This window comes from Mycteria americana, chromosome 1 (genome assembly GCF_035582795.1).
Source record: "Mycteria americana isolate JAX WOST 10 ecotype Jacksonville Zoo and Gardens chromosome 1, USCA_MyAme_1.0, whole genome shotgun sequence".
Lineage (NCBI taxonomy): Eukaryota > Metazoa > Chordata > Aves > Ciconiiformes > Ciconiidae > Mycteria > Mycteria americana.
In genome coordinates, this window is record NC_134365.1 from 210,132,046 (window position 1) to 210,152,294 (window position 20,249).

Below are 20,249 nucleotides of genomic sequence, written 5' to 3' on the forward strand. Positions count from 1 at the left end.
ACACTGGCACAGAAAGCAGCCCTCTGCGCTCCAGTCAACAGTGGGAGTTATTCCTAAAAATAAGAAAACTCTTTAGCTTTTTCACTATAGCTAAAAGAGTTCTTATTCAACAGGCACTCTGCCATGGTCCTGCTGTAGTTTTGCTTTCTTGTCTGAGGCAAGGACACGGGCAGGCAGTGCTTGGAGTCCAGATGTCCATGGAAACCCCAGCGTTTAGCAGAAAGGGGTGCTTCTGCTTGCATTAGATGCAGCAGAAAAGAGGGGGCTCAGAAGGGGGCTGGCAAGTGCTGAGACCGGCTGTTGGATGGAGCACCCCGTGCTTGGCTTCCTAAAGTTGCGTGAAAGAAGAGCAGCGAAGCTGGTGAAGGGTCTGGAGCAGAAGTCTTGTGAGGAGCAGCTGAGGGAGCTGGGGTTGTTTAGCCTGGAGAAAAGGAGGCTGAGGGGAGACCTTATTGCTCTCTACAACTACCTGAAAGGAGGTTGTAGAGAGGTGGGGTCGGTCTCTTCTCCCAGGTAACAAGTGATAGGACAAGAGGAAATGGCCTCAAGTTGCGCCAGGGGAGGTTTAGACTGGATATTAGGAAATTTTTCTTCACTGAAAGAGTTGTCAAGCATTGGAACAGGCTGCCCAGGGAAGTGACTGAGTCGCCATCCCTGGAGGTATTTAGAAGACATGTACATATGGTGCTTAGGGACATGGTTCAGTGGTGGACTTGGCAGTGTTAGGTTAACGGTTGGACTTGATGATCTTAAAGGTCCTTTCCAACCTAAATGATTCTATGACTCTCTGAGTGAGATCAGCTCTTCTGAATAAGCCTGGTACTGCCCCGTGCTTGGCCCCGGGGGCCACCTGAGAACCCCGGTTTCTGGCTGTGGAAAGCAGCATGCCAGCTGAGGCGGTGGAGGTTCACACCAGGGGGTCTGGGCTTTGCTACCAGCCTTGCTCCACCCTGAAACGGCGTGGCAGGACTTCAGTGAAGCACTCCTTGGAGTCCTCCTCCTCCTCCTTCCAGTGCTCAGTGTCCAGCGTGGTTTGCAGCCAAAGCATAATGCCCTTGAGAAGCTCATAGGGTCAGGACAGCCACCAGTCCCTGATTTAAGAGGAGGAAATCCACAGGGGTGCCTTGATCTCCGCCATCCTCACTCTAAATAGCCTGTGATGCCAATTAATGCAACTGAATCAAACTGCTCCGCAGTGGGAATAACATGCACAGATTGAACAAAACTTTACACAGCATCCGTCGCTGAGCAGGTTTCAGTGAATGAATCTGAAGCCTTTTACTTTTTTCTTTTAATTCATTGTTTCTTTAAACCAGAACTAATGCAAAAGGAGAGCGAAAGTCGGCACTGTCGCTCCTGACCTGACACTGGGCACAGAATGAGCTGCCCCACAGAGGAACAGAAAGGTGGAAAAAGTCTTCCCCCGCCTATTTGGAGGGAAAATCTGCAAGAAGCAGAAGCCCATCCTGTGGCACAGACCCCAGCGCTCCTGGCTGGGAAGCAAACAGTCTCGGCGGGCATCATGGTTTAGTAAAAAATTGACCATTGTTTCCTTTCTGTCCCACCAAAATTATTCATCAACTCAAGGCGTTTCCAGGAGAAAGAGGCAAAAGGTTTGCACATCCTTTTCCAGCCAAGTGTCCCTAAACCACTTCTGAACTACAAATTCAGAAATGCAAGCTTGCAAAAGGCTTTTTTGCAAAAAGGAAAGGAAAGGAAAGGAAAGGAAAGGAAAGGAAAGGAAAGGAAAGGAAAGGAAAGGAAAGGAAAGGAAAGGAAAGGAAAGGAAAGGAAAGGAAAGGAAAGGAAAGGAAAGGAAAGGAAAGGAAAGGAAAGGAAAGGAAAGGAAAGGAAAAGGAAAGGAAAGGAAAGGAAAGGAAAGGAAAGGAAAGGAAAGGAAAGGAAAGGAAAGGAAAGGAAAGGAAAAGAAAGGAAAGGAAAGGGAAAAGAAAAGAAAAGAAAAGAAAAGAAAAGAAAAGAAAAGAAAAGAAAAGAAAAGAAAAGAAAAGAAAAGAAAAGAAAAGAAAAGAAAAGAAAAGAAAAGAAAAGAAAAGAAAAGAAAAGAAAAGAAAAGAAAAGAAAAGAAAAGAAAAGAAAAGAGAAAAGAAGTCTATTTTGTAAAGTCCATATGTGTGTTAGAAGCCAAAACCTCCCCTCATTTGTATGAACACAAGTCAGCTGCAGCAGGGATAGTGAAAGGCAAACTCAGTCTTAAATGTTTTGATTTACTGCTAATTTAAACATTTGAGCATAATGTTCTTTGTGGTGCTTTTGAACAAAACCCCAGTTGTCCTACCAGCTCCGAGGAGCTTTCACTGACTCTGCCACTCTTCCTACTTCTCGTAGGTTTTACATCTCACTGTAACATCAGAGAACGGGGTGCAACGCGCCCGCTTTGCACCTAGAGCACCCCTGTACTGGAGTTTTGGCACCAGCAGAGCAGGCGGGGGGTTGTGGTGCACCGGGCACGGCCCTGCAAGGGCTGCAGCTCGTCTGCAGGGCTGGAGGGATGCGGCGTGCACGAGCGGTGCCAGCAAGCGGAGCAGCAGTTGGGGGCGAACCCAGACTGACACTTGTGCCTGTCGGAGGTGTGATGCTTCCAGCCCATCCCTAACACCCGGCTGGCTGCAGGGATGCGCTCCCCGTCGCATCACCTCTTTGGAGGCAAAGCTGGAAGAGGGTTACATTCCCCATGCAGGGAAACAACATGGTGTCCCCGTGCAGGCACCATGCAGGCAAGATGCTGGGCTGCCCCTGCAGCCCGCTGGGCAGAGAGTCCCCTGGGCGAGGGGACACGCATGTCCCACTCCAGTCTTTCTTTGATCAGAGGTTTCCAAAGTTAAAGTGCATAAACCGCAGGCACGGGAACCCAGGAATGAAGTTCAAAAGGCCACCAGCAGCTTTAGATGCGTGGAGTCGTAGTAACGCTGCTGCAGTAAAGCCAGGCTTAGAGCAGGATGAAAAGGTTCAATGAAAGCAGGGTAGCTCCAACCCAAATCTTCTCTTCCTCGGCAGGGATGTCGGAAAGCATGCTTTGAGCGCAGGGGCAGAGCCCCACGTCCCTGGCAGCAGCGTAGCCCTTCTGCCTTCTGATTTGCAGTGATGCAAGTGCGGGGTGAGAGTAAGGCTTGATAGCAGCGGTTCACCAGGGGTCAGACTGCCATGCAGCTAATCCCCTGATTTATTAGGAAACTGTTCTTCCTTCTCCCATCACATCGCTGCTGATGGAAGATCAGCAGGCAGGAGAAGTAACACATCATAGATTCATAGGCTCACACTGACATTTCATGAACAGCAGAGAAAGGACCAAACGCAAAAAACCCGAGCTGGCTCCAAGTTGATGATTTATACTGTTTTCTCAGGGCCTGTTTGCCAAGCAGCTGGTGTTTTGTGCCAATTGCTATTACAGAAGAGCTTTCTTTGATAGGTATCGTGAATGGACACTACGCGGTTTATCTTAAAACAAAATCCCTCCCCACAGCTTTTATGGGCTGGCAGGGGATGAGGGAGAGAAAAAGTTGAGCTTTGTTGTTTTGGTTTTTTTTTTTTTTTTAATGCAGGACTATGAAAGCACATTTGGGGGAGCCTGCATTATCTGTGCAAAAACACAACAGATGAATTCTATTAATGGATGTAACATGTGGCTGGGTTCAAGCTAGAGTTGTCATTTGAATATAGAAGTCAAAACCAATTTATTGAAACATATTTTTCTTTTCAAAATATTTTAAGAAAGACAAAGTTTGCGCAATAATTTGGCAAGCAGATCTGTTGAGAGGAGGTATTTTCTATCTTGCAGCTTACATAAGGGCTGAAAAATGTGGCAGTGCCGAGCAATCCTGGATTCCTTCTGGAACTGAAAGAAAGTGTGCGGGATATAATTGTGTAAGAGCCCAATAAATTTTGAAGGGTGGGTTTCTAACACTGCCTTGGGGGCTGCAGGTGGCTCCAGAAGAAAGTCGTGGTTTTTATTTCAGTAACAGACGTCAAATACTTTATCTAGCTAACTACGCACTCATGTGGCCCCGTCTAAAAGCCACAGAATTATTTTAAAATAGAAATACCCATAACAATCATTGTGTTTCTTCCATGACAGATGGTAGAAAGATAAGTTGGATTAGTTTGTAGTGTGTGTGTGTGCTATTGTGGGGGGGGTGGTGCAAAAGCTAAGGCACAGAAATGAGCTTTCTTGGAGCTTGCAAAGTGATGAGCATCAGTGCTCCGCAGTCTTCAGGGCACGAGTAGGCTATGCCTGGCCCGTCCTCGCATCGCTGTTGGTCAGTCCGTATTTCCCTGGATGCCACAGAGCAGAGCTTTACCTCGGTAGTAGACCAGACCTTGGGACTACACCTCGATATTGAGAGAACCGCTGTATAACAGGGAGGGTCAGACTGCGGCTGTCAGGGATTCCTGTGTTGTGGAGCAAATACACCGCTATATTATGGTTATACAGAATTAAGTGGTTTGGTTCCTATGGTGAATTGCAACAAAGTGGAGTCAGAAAACTGATGTTTCTCCTGACTCTTGTGACTTCTCCAGTGTCTCCTATTTTCTTTGCATCTGGGCAGCTAAGGAATACCTGGCTATCAAATGATCCAACATAGGCTAAATATTTTTGTGGGGTAACACATTTTTGTGTGTGGACTGAGAAAACTATTTCCTACATTTGGTAAAGGTCCAAATACCAAACAGTGGTGGAGCAAGTAGACAGAAAACATATTGCTGCCAAGGGGAACCACGGGTAAAAGAAAATGAGCAGCATATTGTCATCCCATGTTCGTTCTCATCCTGTATGTGCATGGTCTGAGTTCCCAAGTACCTTCCCCCTTGCCCGAGATGACTTTTTGCCAGTCTTTCCTCATGAAGCTGCACACGGGGAAGAGGAAGCGGAGCTAGATCCATCGCAAAGACCAGGGAGACCCTAAAGCCCTCTTCAAAGTCCTGTCCAGTTACACGTTTGTTTTACCAAGGTAGTTGATACACCCTAAGCCTATTTAATCCTGCTGGTAATGGGAGACAATTAGCAATCTCTCAGAGATTGCTCTTGTCAGGGAGGTGACGGGACAAATAAAAGCAGCACCACTCACCCCACTGCGAAGTAACAACTTACCACTTCTGTATTTTCTAAGAATAGATGCCACTTCTAGCAGTGAGTCTGTAACTTCTCGCTGCTGCTCGCCAGATGGTAGGAACCAGCAGACGCCGAGTTGGTTCCCTTGTGGTCAAACAAACTGCCATACGGCCCGATGCAAGTTTCCTGAAAGATCCCCAGGACGGCTCTGTTACTTCTGTTAACGTTTCCCAAGCTCCTGGTACAACATTGAGGTTTTCCACTGGAACCACCTGGCACGTTTTCAGAGTCTTCCACGAGTGATGAAGTTACTCAATCCCCTTCTTATTTTGTCAAAGCCTTTGTATCGGTCGCTTGTCCTGAGAGTCTGTGGGCTGTGCCCTCTACTTGAGCTAATTGCATAAAAAGGATTATTTCCTTTTCTTGGTGCTTGTTATTATTTTCATCCTTCACAAGCCATTTCTTCTGTTTCAGGATCAACACTCTGTGGTAGGCCAGGGAGCTGGCCCCACTCCAAGCTCCAGTTCTTGCTCAAATCCAAACACTGGAAGTGGTTACATGAACTCATCCCAGCAATCAATGTTGAATCAGCAACTGATGGAAAAGAAACAGGCCTTGCAACGGCAAATGATGGAGCAAAAACAACTTCTTCTACAGCAGCAGATGTTGGCAGAAGCCGTAAGTTTTCCAATTCGTTATTTTACATGGAAAAGATTATCGTAGAAACAATAGAAGAGAAAGCTAAGACAGGGGAAAGAAAGCCCCCAAAACTTCGAGGTCATTTTGGCAATGCCTAGACCTTCTTCAGTGTGTCTCACATTTTTCAGCACTTTGCTAAGCCCTTTCAAAACCTTCTTCAGTTTATGTGAAACAACTCAAGTATCCAAGCTACTGTGGTTTCGTTATGAGAATAGTCTAAGCATATGTTTAATTTGAGGCATATGAATATTGTCAGTGGTTTTCTTTGGAAGATAAGCTAAGGTGCACTGCTACACTACTTCGACCACAGAGAAAAGTTGACTTCCAGGCTCTGCAACCTAGGCAGCATGGTATAAAGTGCCTGTGTGTAAACAAGGGTCAGGTACATTGATTTTAGTGTTCAACACAAGTTTGTGTGCTTGGCTGGGATCATACATGAGTCCGCCTTTCTCTGTTTTTCTTTTTGCATTTCCAGATATTTGTAGGCAGTTCTTCCCTCTCACTTGGTATCTGAGAGACCAGTTGGGAGTTTCTGGTCATTTTATGAGGCATGGGGGATATTTGTGGTCTTGTTGGAAGTGATAAAGACTAGAACCCACTGGTTTTGTTCCACTAAACTGGCATTGCCATTGATACTGCACAAACTGAGTCAGCTGAAGGTGCTTCATGGCCCATCACCCATGGCCAGTGCAACAGGGGGGAGTCCCAGCTGCCCAGAGCAGTAGCACGTACCCCCTGCATCCTCGTATTCACCATTCCTTGGTAGTCCTGCTTGCCAAAGCATGGAAAGAGAGAAGTCCTAGGAGAGGAGCTGAGCTTGGCATGTTCTTGGGGCAGGCAGAAAGCAACACAGGTGCCCTGCGGCAACTAGGGAAGGGCTGCAGGGAGGATTCTGGGGAAGGACGGAGGTGACACCACCACCTGCTTTGCTTCCCCCAGGCCGCAATGACAGCAGACCCCAACCTTGTGGCTTATTTACCTCAACCTGCATCTCTCAGCCTACAGGGCAGACCAATTCACGCTGGCCTGACATTCTGAATCCAAAACTTTCTTTTCTCTATGAAGATGTAGACTCAGAAATACTGACACATTTAGTGAATGCCATTCAGTAATTAAAGAACAACACAGAAGTGGAAAAACATTCATGGTTTTGTGGGGATGTTTTAAAAAATAATTATTCAGGCTATTTTATAGACTATTAGACTATAGTTTAACTATTTTATAGAGAATATAATTTTGTTTACAAATTTATTTCCATTCCAAAAATACAATTAGAAAGCTTGAGTTTGAAATTAAGGATTTCATTTGTCCGAGGAGGGAAATATTTGTTGACTTTTCAATTTATGCAGAAGAAAACTGAAGTTTCAAGTCAGCTCAAAACACTGCAGTTTTCTGTCAGAAGTTTTAGCAGAACAGGAAGTTAATTGCTCATGTAGCTTTTCTTAAAAATAAGTAAAATAAAAATTAAAATCACTCTACAGAATGCATTTTTTTTTATCAGCTTGCATTTACTTTTGTATCGTGTTCATAGAAATACACACAAAGCCTGCCTACAATTTTTACATATATTGCAGGGATTTCCTGGGAGATAAATTGTCTTTCTTCTTCACAAGGGTTCAGGTAAAGCAGTATGTTAAAATGAGCCTTATAAATCTTAATCAGACTCCTCACTCTCAGAGTGCATTACGGAAATGCCTAAACACCGCAAGAAAGGCTCTTTCCCAGTGTTTTAAAGTGCTCCTGGCGGAAGAAAAAACAGATTTTTCAAAAGAAGGCCTGTTTGCATGCTGTTTTCAGGCAGAAGATCCCCAAATTACTCTGATGGACATCCAACACCAGCCAGGGCCCGACTCTTTTTTCACACTGACAAGCCAGTTTGCCATTCTAGCAGCCGAGCGAGCACGGAAGGCAGGCGCGTTGCAGAGAAGGGGTGAAGCCCGCCCAGCCGCTGCCCAGCAAGCACGGCTCCAGGGGCCACGGGTGCACCGGCAATGACTTACCAGTGACTGAGGTGGTCAAACCCACATTTTCCTGCTGTGGGGCCATGTATCCCCAGGAGTCGTGGCTCATGGGCAGGCAGTTAGCACTCTGGAGACATCAAGTGATAGTGATGCTGATGAGAGATTTGGCATTGACTCCAGTGCCTGCGCTTTCCAGATCTTTATGAACACAGGGCAGTTAGTCAGATTTCAGTTCAAGGACTTGGATTTCTATCTTCCCTTCACCAGAGATATGTCCCTGCAGGCCCAAGATAAAAAAATCTCCCCTTACTAATTGGCTTTTTCTGCAGTCTTTCCCCGCTGTCCTTCCCACAGTGCTTGCACTCCCAGTGTAAGAGGAATGACAGCACCACGTGCGTGTACGGGGAAGCACGGGGCAATGGTGAATGGTGTGAAAACCAGCCAGCCCAGCCCAGCACCATCCTTGCTAAACCCTGGCCATGTGTCCTGCTGGCATCCCTGATGAGGAGAAGCACCGGGGAGGACAAAGCAAGGGGTGTCGCTGATGGTTGCGGGAGCTCCTCCTGGGTAGGAGGAAGGACAGAGTGAGGGATGGGCATGGCTGGGGCTGGGGGTGACAAGCTGCAATGCTCTTTGCCAGCTGTGCAGGCTGAGAGGTCAGCGTGGGTGAAATGGGTTGATGAACATTGATGCAGCCAAGGGGCAGGTGTGCACCTTGCAAGGCTGGACACTCGTTGCTCCCCAGCTGCATCCCGGCTGTGTGTTTGGGGTAGACCTGGGTGTTTGGTCTGCATCTGTGCTTTCTCTGAAAGCAAATCCAGCTGCCCAGACTGGGAGGGAGCCATGAGGAACCATCAGGCCCCTCTGTCTGATGAGCATGGTGAGCAAGACAGCGTGGACATCAGAGGACACTTTGTACTTCCGTGCAGACGTGGCCAAAGTTCGCAGAGGCTGAGCAGCTCTCAGTGATTTTAAGGAAAGTCAGAGCAGTCTCAAACACAATACAACCAGCAGAAAGGTTTCCATACAGCCTTCAGTGGGCGATGGCACAGGTTCACAGCTGCCTCTCCTGTTGACCAGACAGGGCGAAAGGAAGCAACACTTCAGCTTTGTACATACTGAGAAAAGAAAGAGGCAGGCAAAACACAGAGCCAGGAAAGCATAAAGAAAAGCAAATTAAAATATTTCTACTCTAATCCTCTAGGAGAAAATCGCTCCACAAGATCAGCTGAACAGGCACTTGACACGACCACCACCAGATTATAAAGACCAAAGAAGGAACGTGGTCAACATGCAACAAGCAAACCAGTATCCTGGTAAGTGCCTATGTGCTAAATGAAACTGTTTCCTTCCTTCCTTCCAGCTGGAAGACCATCCAGAAGAGCCATGCATGCACTGATAACAAGGGCCTGATTTTCTGGGTAAACACTTACATCACCACAGAGGCAGTGAGTGGTGGCTGCTGCTCTCCTGTGCTATTTACCTTACTGCCCTCCACCACTGAGAAGTGCTGATATATGATCTGGAGAACCAGCCGGTGGTTCATCCAGGCTGGTGCTGCGTGCCTCAGGCACAGGGAAGGAGGTGGCCCTCCCATTAGCACTGCCTGAGAACGTGCACCCAAATACTTGATACAAAGGTGTCCTCTTGACTATGCGCCCTCACTCTATCCAGATGCTTCTCTCATGTATGTGGTACATCTTGCTTCAGAGACTGAGATGAGAACCATCCGTCCCTTTGAATGGCAGCTCATGTACAGTGTGAGGACCCTCATACTGATTTTTAAGTATCTATCTCGTATGACAACATCATGGGCAACCAGAGCGATCATCTGAACTTTTGGTCCGTTTAATATGCCACGGTCATGGCCTCAGTGCTGTTCTACAAGCAGCATTTCAACGGATCAGTCAAACAGTAGGGTAAAAGCCCCTGCTTTCAGCCAGAACTGCCCAGGGCAGAAGATGCCCAACACTTCAGGACTAGTCCTTGGTTTCACCTCTTGAGCCATCACCTTCTTGGAGAGTCCAGTTTTGGGAGGACAGGACTGCCTGTTTGGCTTTTCATGCTGCTCACCTTGCTGGTTAGCTGGAGGCTGCTCTGCGAGCAAAGGCAGAGTAAGGAAAAGATGCTGGGGAGAGAGAGAAGGTGGGGGGAAATGCAGCAGATGGGATCAGAGGATGTCCTTTATACTGCAAAGCATCTGTGCACTTAAGTATAAAAAGGATCCTTTACCTCCTAGTTTATCTTTGTATACAACACACTGAGGAAAAAAAAGATAGTTTGGTTGGTTTGTTTTTCCGTAACTGTTGGCTCTGCAGATTCAGCCAGGGATCTGAGTCTTTCCTTCCTACCTGTCCTTTGTGGCAAATCTTTTTCAGCTTCTATTATGTTTTTAATGAGTTCCCAAGTGCAGCTCGCTCACATGCCACCCCTCTGCCCGACCTGCTGGCCGTGGCACCAACAGCCCGGCTACGCATGTAAAGGGCTGCTTAGGCAACGTTCATGCACTCCTTTGCTTTGTTTACAAGTCCTAGCAGTGATAAACTTGCTGCAGTCTGGAAACTGCTGCTTTCTAATGGGCCTGAGCATTTATCATCTTCAGTAAATTCGCACAAGCATCACTGATGCCAGCGTAATGACCCGTGGTGAGGGCAATGCCACAGGGCAGAGAGCCCTGCTTGCTTGCTTGGTACCTCCTGCTCTCGTAACACAAATGCTCTGGCAAGCCCAGCAGTTTGCTGGGGAATCCTGTGATTCCGTGTGTTGTTTAAAGGCTCATTCCTGGAATCAAATTATTAACTGAGATTCTTGGCTTTTACTTAAAAACAATCCATTTCTAGCCAGAGAGAGAAAATGGAAATGACTGCAGCCACATCTGTGAAAGGCTCCAAAATAAGTAGATCGCCATTGTTATGTGGCTCTTCTTGTTGTTCTTAATCTGATGGACTTTTTGCCAATCTCATGGTATTTGGAGTCCCATCTCCTGGGTTTGAAACATGTGGGATTGGCAACACTTGTCCATTCAAATCTCGAGTCCCCGCTGTGAGCCCAGGGAGGAGAGCAGCTTTTCAGGCAAGCCTAGGAGAAAGGGCTGTGCTGCGAGCTCGCAGCGAAGCTACCAGATGGAGCGATTAGGAAAATCTTGCATAAGGGAGTAACAGCAAGGAATCTGTTCCCTCTTTCTGGGAATAGCTTTGCTCAGGTCAGGGAAGAAGAGACAAAAAGTTAAATAAAATAACATAGGGGCTTGGAGACACTTGGTTAAGCATTTTATTCCTCTATGCTTTTCCCCATAGTGCCATGTCACGGCAAGAAACCCCCAAGACAAGAGCAGGTGAATCGGGCAGTGAAGGCATTTCTCCAAATGGCCATAGCCTGGGGTGCCCAGCTGCTATACACAGCGCTGCTGGGGAAGGCATTTCTTCCCATCTGGAAGAAATTAGAATGGAAAATATTTGTGTTAAAAATAAAAGCATAAAAATAGCAATACAAAGAAAGAGGAAGCATCGTCTTTTGCACAACAAGTACAACCCATCTCCCGACCACTTGTGCTCTTCAAAGAGTGTGGCATTTGCAGGAGCAGTGCGATGGTAGCCCTGGGCGCTGCTCAACAGCTGGCAGGGTCACCCCGGGAGGGACTTCATCCCAGCGGCAAGTGAAGTGACTCCACAAACTTGTAGTTCAGCTGGAGGGAGAGAACCGGCTCTCCCCAGATGGGTGTTCCACATCTTTTGAAATGCCACCGATTTCTGTGCCATTCCTCCTCTTTACTACCGGCATAAGGGAGCAAAGAATCAGGGCCTCCATCTCTATCACCCCTGTGAAAAGACGATGCAGTATTTCCAAAAAGCAGTGAGCAATGCACAACCCACTAGCAAAGCCAAAGATGGGGCTAATCGTGAGGTTGCCTGTTGAGCACTGATTTTCTCCTCTTTGTTTCCAGAGCTAAATTCACTTAGGGGGCTCCCTGGGAGGACACGGAGGAGACTCTGATTGTCCCTGTGGGGGTAAAACCAGCTGGACTCCTCAAAGCATCTCCTGTCCCAGGGACTGACCAGCTTGGGGACTGAATTTAGGTGCTTAAGTGAGGACAACACAATTGTTAGGACAATTAGATTCTCTATAGTCAAATGTCTCCTGCTTAGAGCCAGTTTGTGGAAAAGCTTGCCTTCCAGGATTAGGTGAGCTTCTTAATTTAGGTATCTATGTTTATATTGATATGGAACAAGCAACTCTGGTTGTGGAGTCACACTCAGTGTTAATAACGATTTGGGAAGAGATTATTTTTAAAGTATTTAAGGAAAAAAGGAATCCTTTGCATCCGTTGCTAAATGAAAGTACATATGTATAAAAATCACGCAGAAAAGGCAGAAATAGATTATAATTTTTTCTTCGGTTCCAGTCGGAGGGAACTGAACATGATTATGGTGAAATTTCAGCAGGAACAGTATATTAAACAGCTGTTCCTAAACATAGACTTTTTAAATATGTATGCGCATGATTTGTCTTCAAGAGTTTTAAAAGAGCTGGCTGAGAGGTTCTCCAAATTCTTAATGTCACTTTTTATTTAGTCTTGAAACTCCAAGGAAGACTGCTAATGCCATGACAAAAATTAAAAGAGTAAGTAGGTAATTGTAGCCCTAGTGACCTAATGCAAAGCTCAGCAAAAATACTGGGGAGCTGATACAGCCTGAATAATAAAGAATTTAGGAAGGAAATATAATTAATGTCAGGCAACATGGGCTGATGTAAAAGAATCTTTTCAAACTAGCATGGTATTTTTTTCATTGAAACCACAACTTTGGTTGATAAAGGTAATAGTTGTTCACGTAATGTCCTTTAAAGCAGCTGACTTTGTACTGCCTATTTTGGTTAAGAAACGAGAGTGATACAAAATTAACATAGCACATAAGGAAGTGGCTGATAGGTCTCCAGATATCACTGTAAACAGGCTGTGTGATTGCAACCGAAAGGACAAACACAGTCTGAGATAATGCTGAGCAAGAAAACAAGAGCTTACTTTACATCCCTGTTGGAGATGTGCAAGAGCTATTACTGTGACCAGCTGTCATGTACAGCCTTGAAACCAAATGTTGAAAACTGTCAAGTTCTGAAAGGAGTTTAGAAGGACTGAAGGACTGGAAAACATGCCACACACTGAGACTGATGTATTTGGAGAACACTGCAGGTATGATCACAGTCTTGAAGCACCTGTGCAGTAAGGAGGAATTGATGGTGGATCAACTAATAAAATTAATCACACAGACTAATATATAATAACATCTGATGATGAAGTCAAAGTTAGTCAAATTCAGTCTGGTTTTGTTTTATGTCACAGAATCACAGAATCACCTAATCGTATAGGTTGGAAAAGACCTTTAAGATCATCGAGTCCAACCGTAAACCTAACACTGCCAAGACCACCACTATACCATGTCCCTAAGCACCTCATCCAAACCTCCTTTAAATACCTCCAGGGATGGCGACTCAACTGCTTCCCTGGGCAGCCTGTTCCAATGCTTGATAACCCTTTCAGTGAAGAAGAATTTCCTAATATCCAGTCTAAACCTCGCCTGGCGCAACTTGAGGCCATTTCCTCTTGTCCTGTCACTTGTTACCTGGGAGAAGAGACCGACCCCCACCTCTCTACAACCTCCTTTCAGGTAGTTGTAGAGAGCGAGAAGGTCTCCCCTCAACGTATGAAGGATCAAACCAAGGATGTATGAAGGATGTATTCAGGATGTATTCAGGATGTATGAAGGATCAAACCAAGGCAGTGTCCCATGTCCAACAACTGCTACTAGTTGCTACCTATGAAATAGCAAAGCTCCAGGGCTGTGTGTTCCGCCGTTCCTTCTCTGGAAGAGGCTCAGGGAATTCCTGACACGTGGTGGTACCTTGGTAGCTAGCCCATTCAACAGCTTTTCTCACACTTTGGGAGCCACCCAAAGTGGTACGAGAATTTAGCTTGTACTGTGCCATGTGGCAAAGATTTCCTCAGCTGACCCACACGTTGTGTGAAGAAACACACAACCTTTCGTTTGCCTTGAACCTGACTTCTCCTAGCTGCACTTCTTGTAGGGCTTGTACTGGAAGCGACAGTAGCAAAAGGAATTAGGCTGTGGAGCAGCTGATTGTGTGCAGAGGGGGTTCTCCACAGTGCCATCTACACTGGCTGTGGTTAGAAACCGTTTAGTCTTCTTCAACCAATCTCTCAGAGATTAATTCAGAGCCTTGCACTGCATAAGCAATCGGTCTACGTTGCATAAATGACTTATTGTGGCCTCAAAACAGAGACTATGTAGCCGCAAATCTGCCACAGAAGTGAGCTTGTGTCAAGGTTTGGAGGCTGAAGAGAAGAGAAACCTCTCTTCCTGTGATTCATTGGCAGATGTCAGGTACAGGAAAATCCTCCACTGGGCAGAATTAGCCATGAATGGTAGATTCTTGCCAACTCATAATTTCTACTTTTCTGACACACAAAAGGTGATGTTCATGTGCAGCAAGTGCCTGCACATCAGGCATCCTGTGTGGCTCCCTCATGGGCAAGTCAGCTTCTGCAGGGGCAAATGGCCATAGCCCAGCTGGGAATAGAGCTTAGAAGGGGCACGTGGGTGGCAGGCACGTGGGTGGCACGCGCCAGGCACAGCACCCAGCCACGTCCTCGTGCCCGCTCGGCCGCCACGTGGGAGGACAAGCAGGTCACAGACTGGGCTGCGCTGCTCTCCCAGCACCCGGCTGGGAGAGAGGCTCTGAGTGCTGCAGATGTGTGAGACGCAGTCTTGGCTCCTGCTGTCATCTGGGACAGGCATTTCCAGAAGGGATAGATACCACTGCTGTACGTGTCTAAGAAAGGTGGAAAAGGGGCCTGATGATGGTGCCTATCACTCCCCATTGTCTCTAGAGGGAGCCAGGATGAGCCATGCCCTGCAAGGAAGAAAAGTTATTGATCTCCTCTGCCTCTGCTCACTTATACAGGCTTTGTCCTGTCCAAGGCGTCTAGTGCTTCTGTAAAAAAAGGCAGAAAAGTCTTCTCTCCTGCGTGGTTCTGTCTGTCCTCCCCTGCCCCAATGTTCCTCTTACAATGAGCACCGGTTTTGGCTTATCTGATGTCCTCTGAAGGGATGGAAAGCCCACCAATGGCTTCATATAGCCCAAACCACCCTTTGGATGATAAGCGTCTTTAAGGCCTTGAGCAAGTTCATGCAAGTCCTCTTCAGAGCAAAGTATCTTCTTCAAGAAATTCTGCTGCTAGAAAACTGGATTTTTAACCTGTTGGTATTTGAATGACACCACGCATGATGCACTCATATGTTTTAACACTTTTGTTTTCTCCTTTCCAGGTGGTTCACCAGCTGTGAGTATGAGCTCCAACAACATGTCCTTATCCAACCCGATTTCAACTCATAGCATCATGCCCCAGAGCTCCAGCCTCATGTCCACCCCCGCTGGGACCCGAATGCCTTCTGTTCCTGCTGCTCGGAGTATGGGCTGCTACGGGAACCTTCCTTGCAACCAACCAAGCGCATACAATGTGACTTCAGGAATGAACCAAATGCAGCCACACAGAAACCAAAATCAAGGCCTGCCCAGTCAGAATAACCCCATGATGTCTCGACAGCAAACCATGACACAGGCAAACAACGTAGCAGCTTTTGGGACGGGGTCGGTGGTCAACTCGCAGCAAGTAAGGCCAAGCTTGAACCATGGAGCCACAGGTATCCCCGCGCAAAGGCCAGCCAACATGATGATCACAGCTACCGCCACTGCCCAGAACTGGGCTCCACAAGAAGCTGCAGTGAAGCAGCAGGACGCACTGAAACCCGCAGGGGTCCGTTTCCCCACCGGCACTCCATATCCTAACCAATCTTTGCAACGCAACGTAGGCAACCAGCATTTTCCTCAGCGTGCATTGGCACCTCCTAATCAGTTAACAGCGGGAGTCCAAATGAGGCCTCCTCTAAATCAAATGCACCAGACTCTAAATGGACAATCTGCTGGCTCACTACGAGGTCTCAGCATAAGACCTAACCAGCTGAGAGGACAGACTGTGCCTGCCTTGAATCAGCCAGGAACAAGTATGACACCGCCGTCATCTCTACCATCAACCAGTTTCACATCTACCAACCAAAACTCTCGGGCTTACCAAGGAAGTGACCATGGTAATGACCTAGCGTTTGACTTTCTGAACCAGCAAGGTGACAGTATAGGACCTGCGCTCAACAGTGACTCAGACTTTATAGATTCTTTACTGAAAACGGAACCTGGTAACGATGACTGGATGAAAGACATCAACCTTGATGAAATTTTGGGGAACCACTCGTAAGTGACAGTACCAAGGGTGAACCAGATGAAGAGGCAGTAAGGACATTAGCTTTCTCTTTAGATGCCAACAACCTGCTTTATTAATTTACACTCCAGTACCTGGGCTGTCCTTTAAAATACCACGTAGGGCGACTGCCCTGTTTGAAGAGTTGCTCTAGGAACAAAACTGAAGTCTCCCCCGATGAAACGATAATGTAAGTGGTACTCATGCCTGCCACAAAGGAGTGAGAACACGGGAAGGGTCTGTTCCTCACACCAGGGCCCAGCGCATTGCAAACCCATCAGTTCTTCTCACGGGGGCTGCGTGGAAAAACGTGTTTAGCTTCCCACACACGCAAGCACCAGACAGTATATGGGTTGTGGAACATCATTTCTCTGAGTGCAAGTAAGAGCCCAAGCAGTCCAGAGCTCTTCAGTCACCGTGTTCGCAGCCCTTAACTTCCTTGGGACTACTCAGCCCTGACAGCATCAGGCCCTGTGTAAATCTCATTGCGTTCAAAAACTGTTTCCTTCTACACAGTAGAACAAACTCACATTTGCTTTCCTGATGATTTTGGTTTAAACCCTCTATGTTTTGTAGCACACAAAAGGGTAAGTGGTCTCGTCCAAGGGAAGAAGGAAACAGATCATCCAGTGCGTTACTCAGTGTGCTCTAGCGTTTGCTTTCTCCCTTTCATCAGTGCTTGCAGCGAGTATCAGAGGAGGCTACTGTCCTGCCAGCAGCACAATCATTTTGGGCATTGAGGGAAACATGAGATGAACTACACCAAAGCTCAGGATCCTCACTTTGCCACCTTGCCCTGCCCCTGGGACTCCAGTGACTTAATGGACAACTTAAGTGAGAAGGGTGCTCACGATTTGACCATCACCGACTACTTTCCCAGTCCACCTTAGAGGAGGACAAATGCATGAAGTGGCTCAGCTAAGCCACTATCCTCATTTTCATCTTAACCCACGGCGAGTGTCAGGTAGTTCAGCCTGGTCCTCTTCTATCGAACAGGTTTACCCCAGCAGATAACGCCAGCATCTCTGTCTGGGGAGAGGCTACCGTTTTGATTGCACAGCATTTTGGCTCCATGCCGCTTTCCCTTTGCCATATGGGGGGAGTTGAAAGAGGTCCAGTGATGGCCCAGGTCCCCACAGCTTCCGTCGGACAGAGTAGGAGAGCTCTGCCCCTGAAACTAGCATGCAGGTCAGTTATAACCACCCGGGTTACTCGCAGTAGGAGGCTCCACTCAGCCACATCTGTGCTTGTAAATGAAACAGTTTTGCGGAATATTTCTGGGCACTGGACTGAATCATCTGTTCTGGGTTTGGGGATGGCCCAGCTAACATTGCCCTGAGGAATTTCTGTGCATCACTAGGGACTTAACCTGGGGCAAGGACCATTCCCATAGACAGTTTGCAGCCACCTTGCCTTGGAGGCTAACAGAGCAGAGCAGTAAGGATACAGGTTGTTCCACACCGCTCGACCTCAGTGCCAGGGAATAGTCTCGACTGTGTTAAATTTTCTCCTATAGACTTGGTCAGTAAGGGCATCAGAAGGAGGTGCTATGTCACTATAAAGCAGATCCGCAGTGAGTCAGATATAGGAGGATTCATAGATGGGAGCAGATCTTGCAATTCAAATGAAAATGCTGTTCTTTAAAATGATGTGGTGCGACGTGTTTCACAGCCTACTCTGAATTAGCTAAAACTAGATGTGGCAAAGGAATACAATGCCTACGTTCACATGCCTCGGTGCCAAGAGGCATTGCTCTGCCCCGTGCAAGTGCTTTATTCATCCTTGTTAGTGGCAGTGGGATGAGTAGACTACTTGACAATAGCCTCTGCACTTATCTGACCTATTTCTCAAGAGAGGTTTTAATAAGGCTTTTTCAGTCATTTCACCCTGTCATTTCATGTGGGCACAATTTTTCATGATATTTCAAGAAGCATCCACACAAACGAGCACCAGCACCTCCAGGAAAGGTGTAACGTGGGCATTTAGCTAGATATGCCAGTTGAGGCAGGCTGGTCCATGATGCTGTTCATTCCCAGACATGTTTTTCATAAGAGGGATGAGAAAGCCTGCTGAAGAGTCCTTTCTGCTGCCCTAGCTAGTGATCGTTGCACACCCCTGCATTGTAAAACGTGGTGGCTCAGCTGCCCAGAAAGCTCCCTCTTCTCCCCAGTTTTGGCTGGGGTGCATGCAGTCCCCTTGATATGCCAGTACAGATTTTTCCAAGTCTTTAAAGAGCCTTTCAGCCCAGGTCACTGGCACCCCACCTAAGTTTGGAAAGAGACAGACATGGTCTTAACAAATGAGTCCCCTATAAATTGTGCAAAACTAGACTGAAATAGTAGCCACATGAGTTTAAAGTGGAGGGAAGATCGGCTCATCTGTCTCACACACAGGCACACACCCCGTCCATGAGCAGGTCAGCAGTGACTGCCAAAGCTCTGGTAGGAACAGGTGACTGCGATGCCAGTGAGGCCAAGGCTGAGTTAGTATCATCACAAGCAATGGCACTGAAGTCTGGTAACTTCAACTACCCTCACATGCCATTGAAAAAGCCACCGCTGGTTTCTGTATTAAGACCAGATTGTTTTCCAGATCCTCAAATGATGTAAAAAAATTGTTCAGCTGAGGAGCTGGTCCCAAGGCTTCAAGATATCATCCGGTGGTGGATTCAATGCTGAGCTTTGTCCTGTTGGCCTCAGCCTGGAGTGGAGAAGACACTGGGCTGTCAGTGCCAGCCCTGGGATCAAAATTTCATCCTGTCTGAAGTACATTCAACAAAGGTAGAGGCCATTTGCAGTCCTGTAAAGATATGCCTGATGCATTTGAAATGTGAGCTTGTGAAAGACTCTTGCAACCAAAACTTGAATCCAATATTATTTCTTCAGAACACTTGTATCTGAACAGAGCTAGTGTCTTTTTTCTCTTTCTTTGCAATGGCTAAGTGCACTACCCTTATAGTCTATTTTTCATCATTGACCGGGCACTCTTCGCAGTATTGGGTTGTAAATATAAAGAATTATTTGTTTTGTAAACTTTTGTAAAAAAAAAACAACAAAAAGTAATAATATTTTGGTAGGAATAATAAAAATCATATTATTTGGGTTATATTTATACATATGTGAAATAAATATACTATCGAAAAGTTGTATTTTATACAAAAAGTCAACGGTTACCTTTTGTATTCTATATGCAAAGTTTTGTATGATACGATTGTTTATTTTTATCTGCAGACTTCAACTTTGGATTTTGGGGGCGGGCAGAACGGGATCGTGGTTAAATAGCTGGGTCTGACCCCAAGCTCACTGAAACCAATGGAGTCTTTCCATTGCCTTCACAGGGCTTTGAATCAAGCCTTTAAATCACCTTCAGATATGTTTGACATCTGAAGTTCTCTGGAAACCTCAACATGAAAACATTCCAGGTTTCAAATTTTTTCCCTGAAAAAGGCTTTTATTATTATTATTATTGTTATTGTTATTATTATTGTTATTATTATTGTTATTATTATTGTAACTCTTGGGAGGCAGGTGGGACCTATGTAACTGTCATGTCCTTGTTGCATGTATGTCTGCTTTATATTTTCCCCATATTATAAACCAGTGTTTCCCTATACAGACTGAAAAGAGAAGTTGCTGTACAGAAATGTTTGTGTTTATGCATTTTTACATGTGGCTGTATATACCTCCTAGTACTATGCAGTGACACTTATTTGACTCCATTTATTTTTCACCTAAACATGAATAGTATGTTTTTCAGTAGCTATCAAAACTCTGCCAAGTAAATCAATCAAAATTATCCCAAGTGTCTCTTTTCTTAATATGAATTTTATAATGGATGTCTGGTTAGTCAACTGCTTGTTCGTCTGAGTAAATTAAAATTACAGTGATATTTTAGGAGGGGGTGAGGAAAATGGGCATGTGGCAGCTTCTGGGAGCTCAGTCTGCCTCTGTGCAAGAGAGCTGCGATGTCCTCCTACTGACTGAAGACATGGTTTCATTACCAGCAAGGGTTAACAAAGAACACATGGTATTTTAGCTCCTGGTGAATGGGTTGGTGTAGTCTTGCAGCACAGCAATTTGCTCTGGCATCCTGCTGTTAAAGCAGAGAGCTGGGTACCCCGAGAGCTGGGTACCCCGAGAGGGCTGGCCAGGTCCCCAAGCCCGTGCCCTGCCCTGGATCATGCCCTGGAGAT

At 46.4% G+C, this 20,249-nt stretch overlaps 1 protein-coding gene across 2 annotated transcripts in view; it reads left to right on the top strand.

Moving 5' to 3' along the window:
* Positions 1 to 18,108, top strand: part of MAML2 (mastermind like transcriptional coactivator 2) — a 220,777-nt gene extending 202,669 nt beyond the window's left edge. For both annotated transcript variants that reach the window (XM_075491061.1, XM_075491062.1), the window contains exons 3-5: positions 5,543 to 5,746; positions 8,933 to 9,044; positions 15,072 to 18,108. In XM_075491061.1, coding sequence (XP_075347176.1) covers positions 5,543 to 5,746; positions 8,933 to 9,044; positions 15,072 to 16,054 — 1,299 coding nt within the window. In that variant the 3' untranslated portion in view covers positions 16,055 to 18,108. The remainder of the gene's footprint in view (positions 1 to 5,542; positions 5,747 to 8,932; positions 9,045 to 15,071) is intronic.
* Positions 18,109 to 20,249: the final 2,141 nt, after the last annotated feature.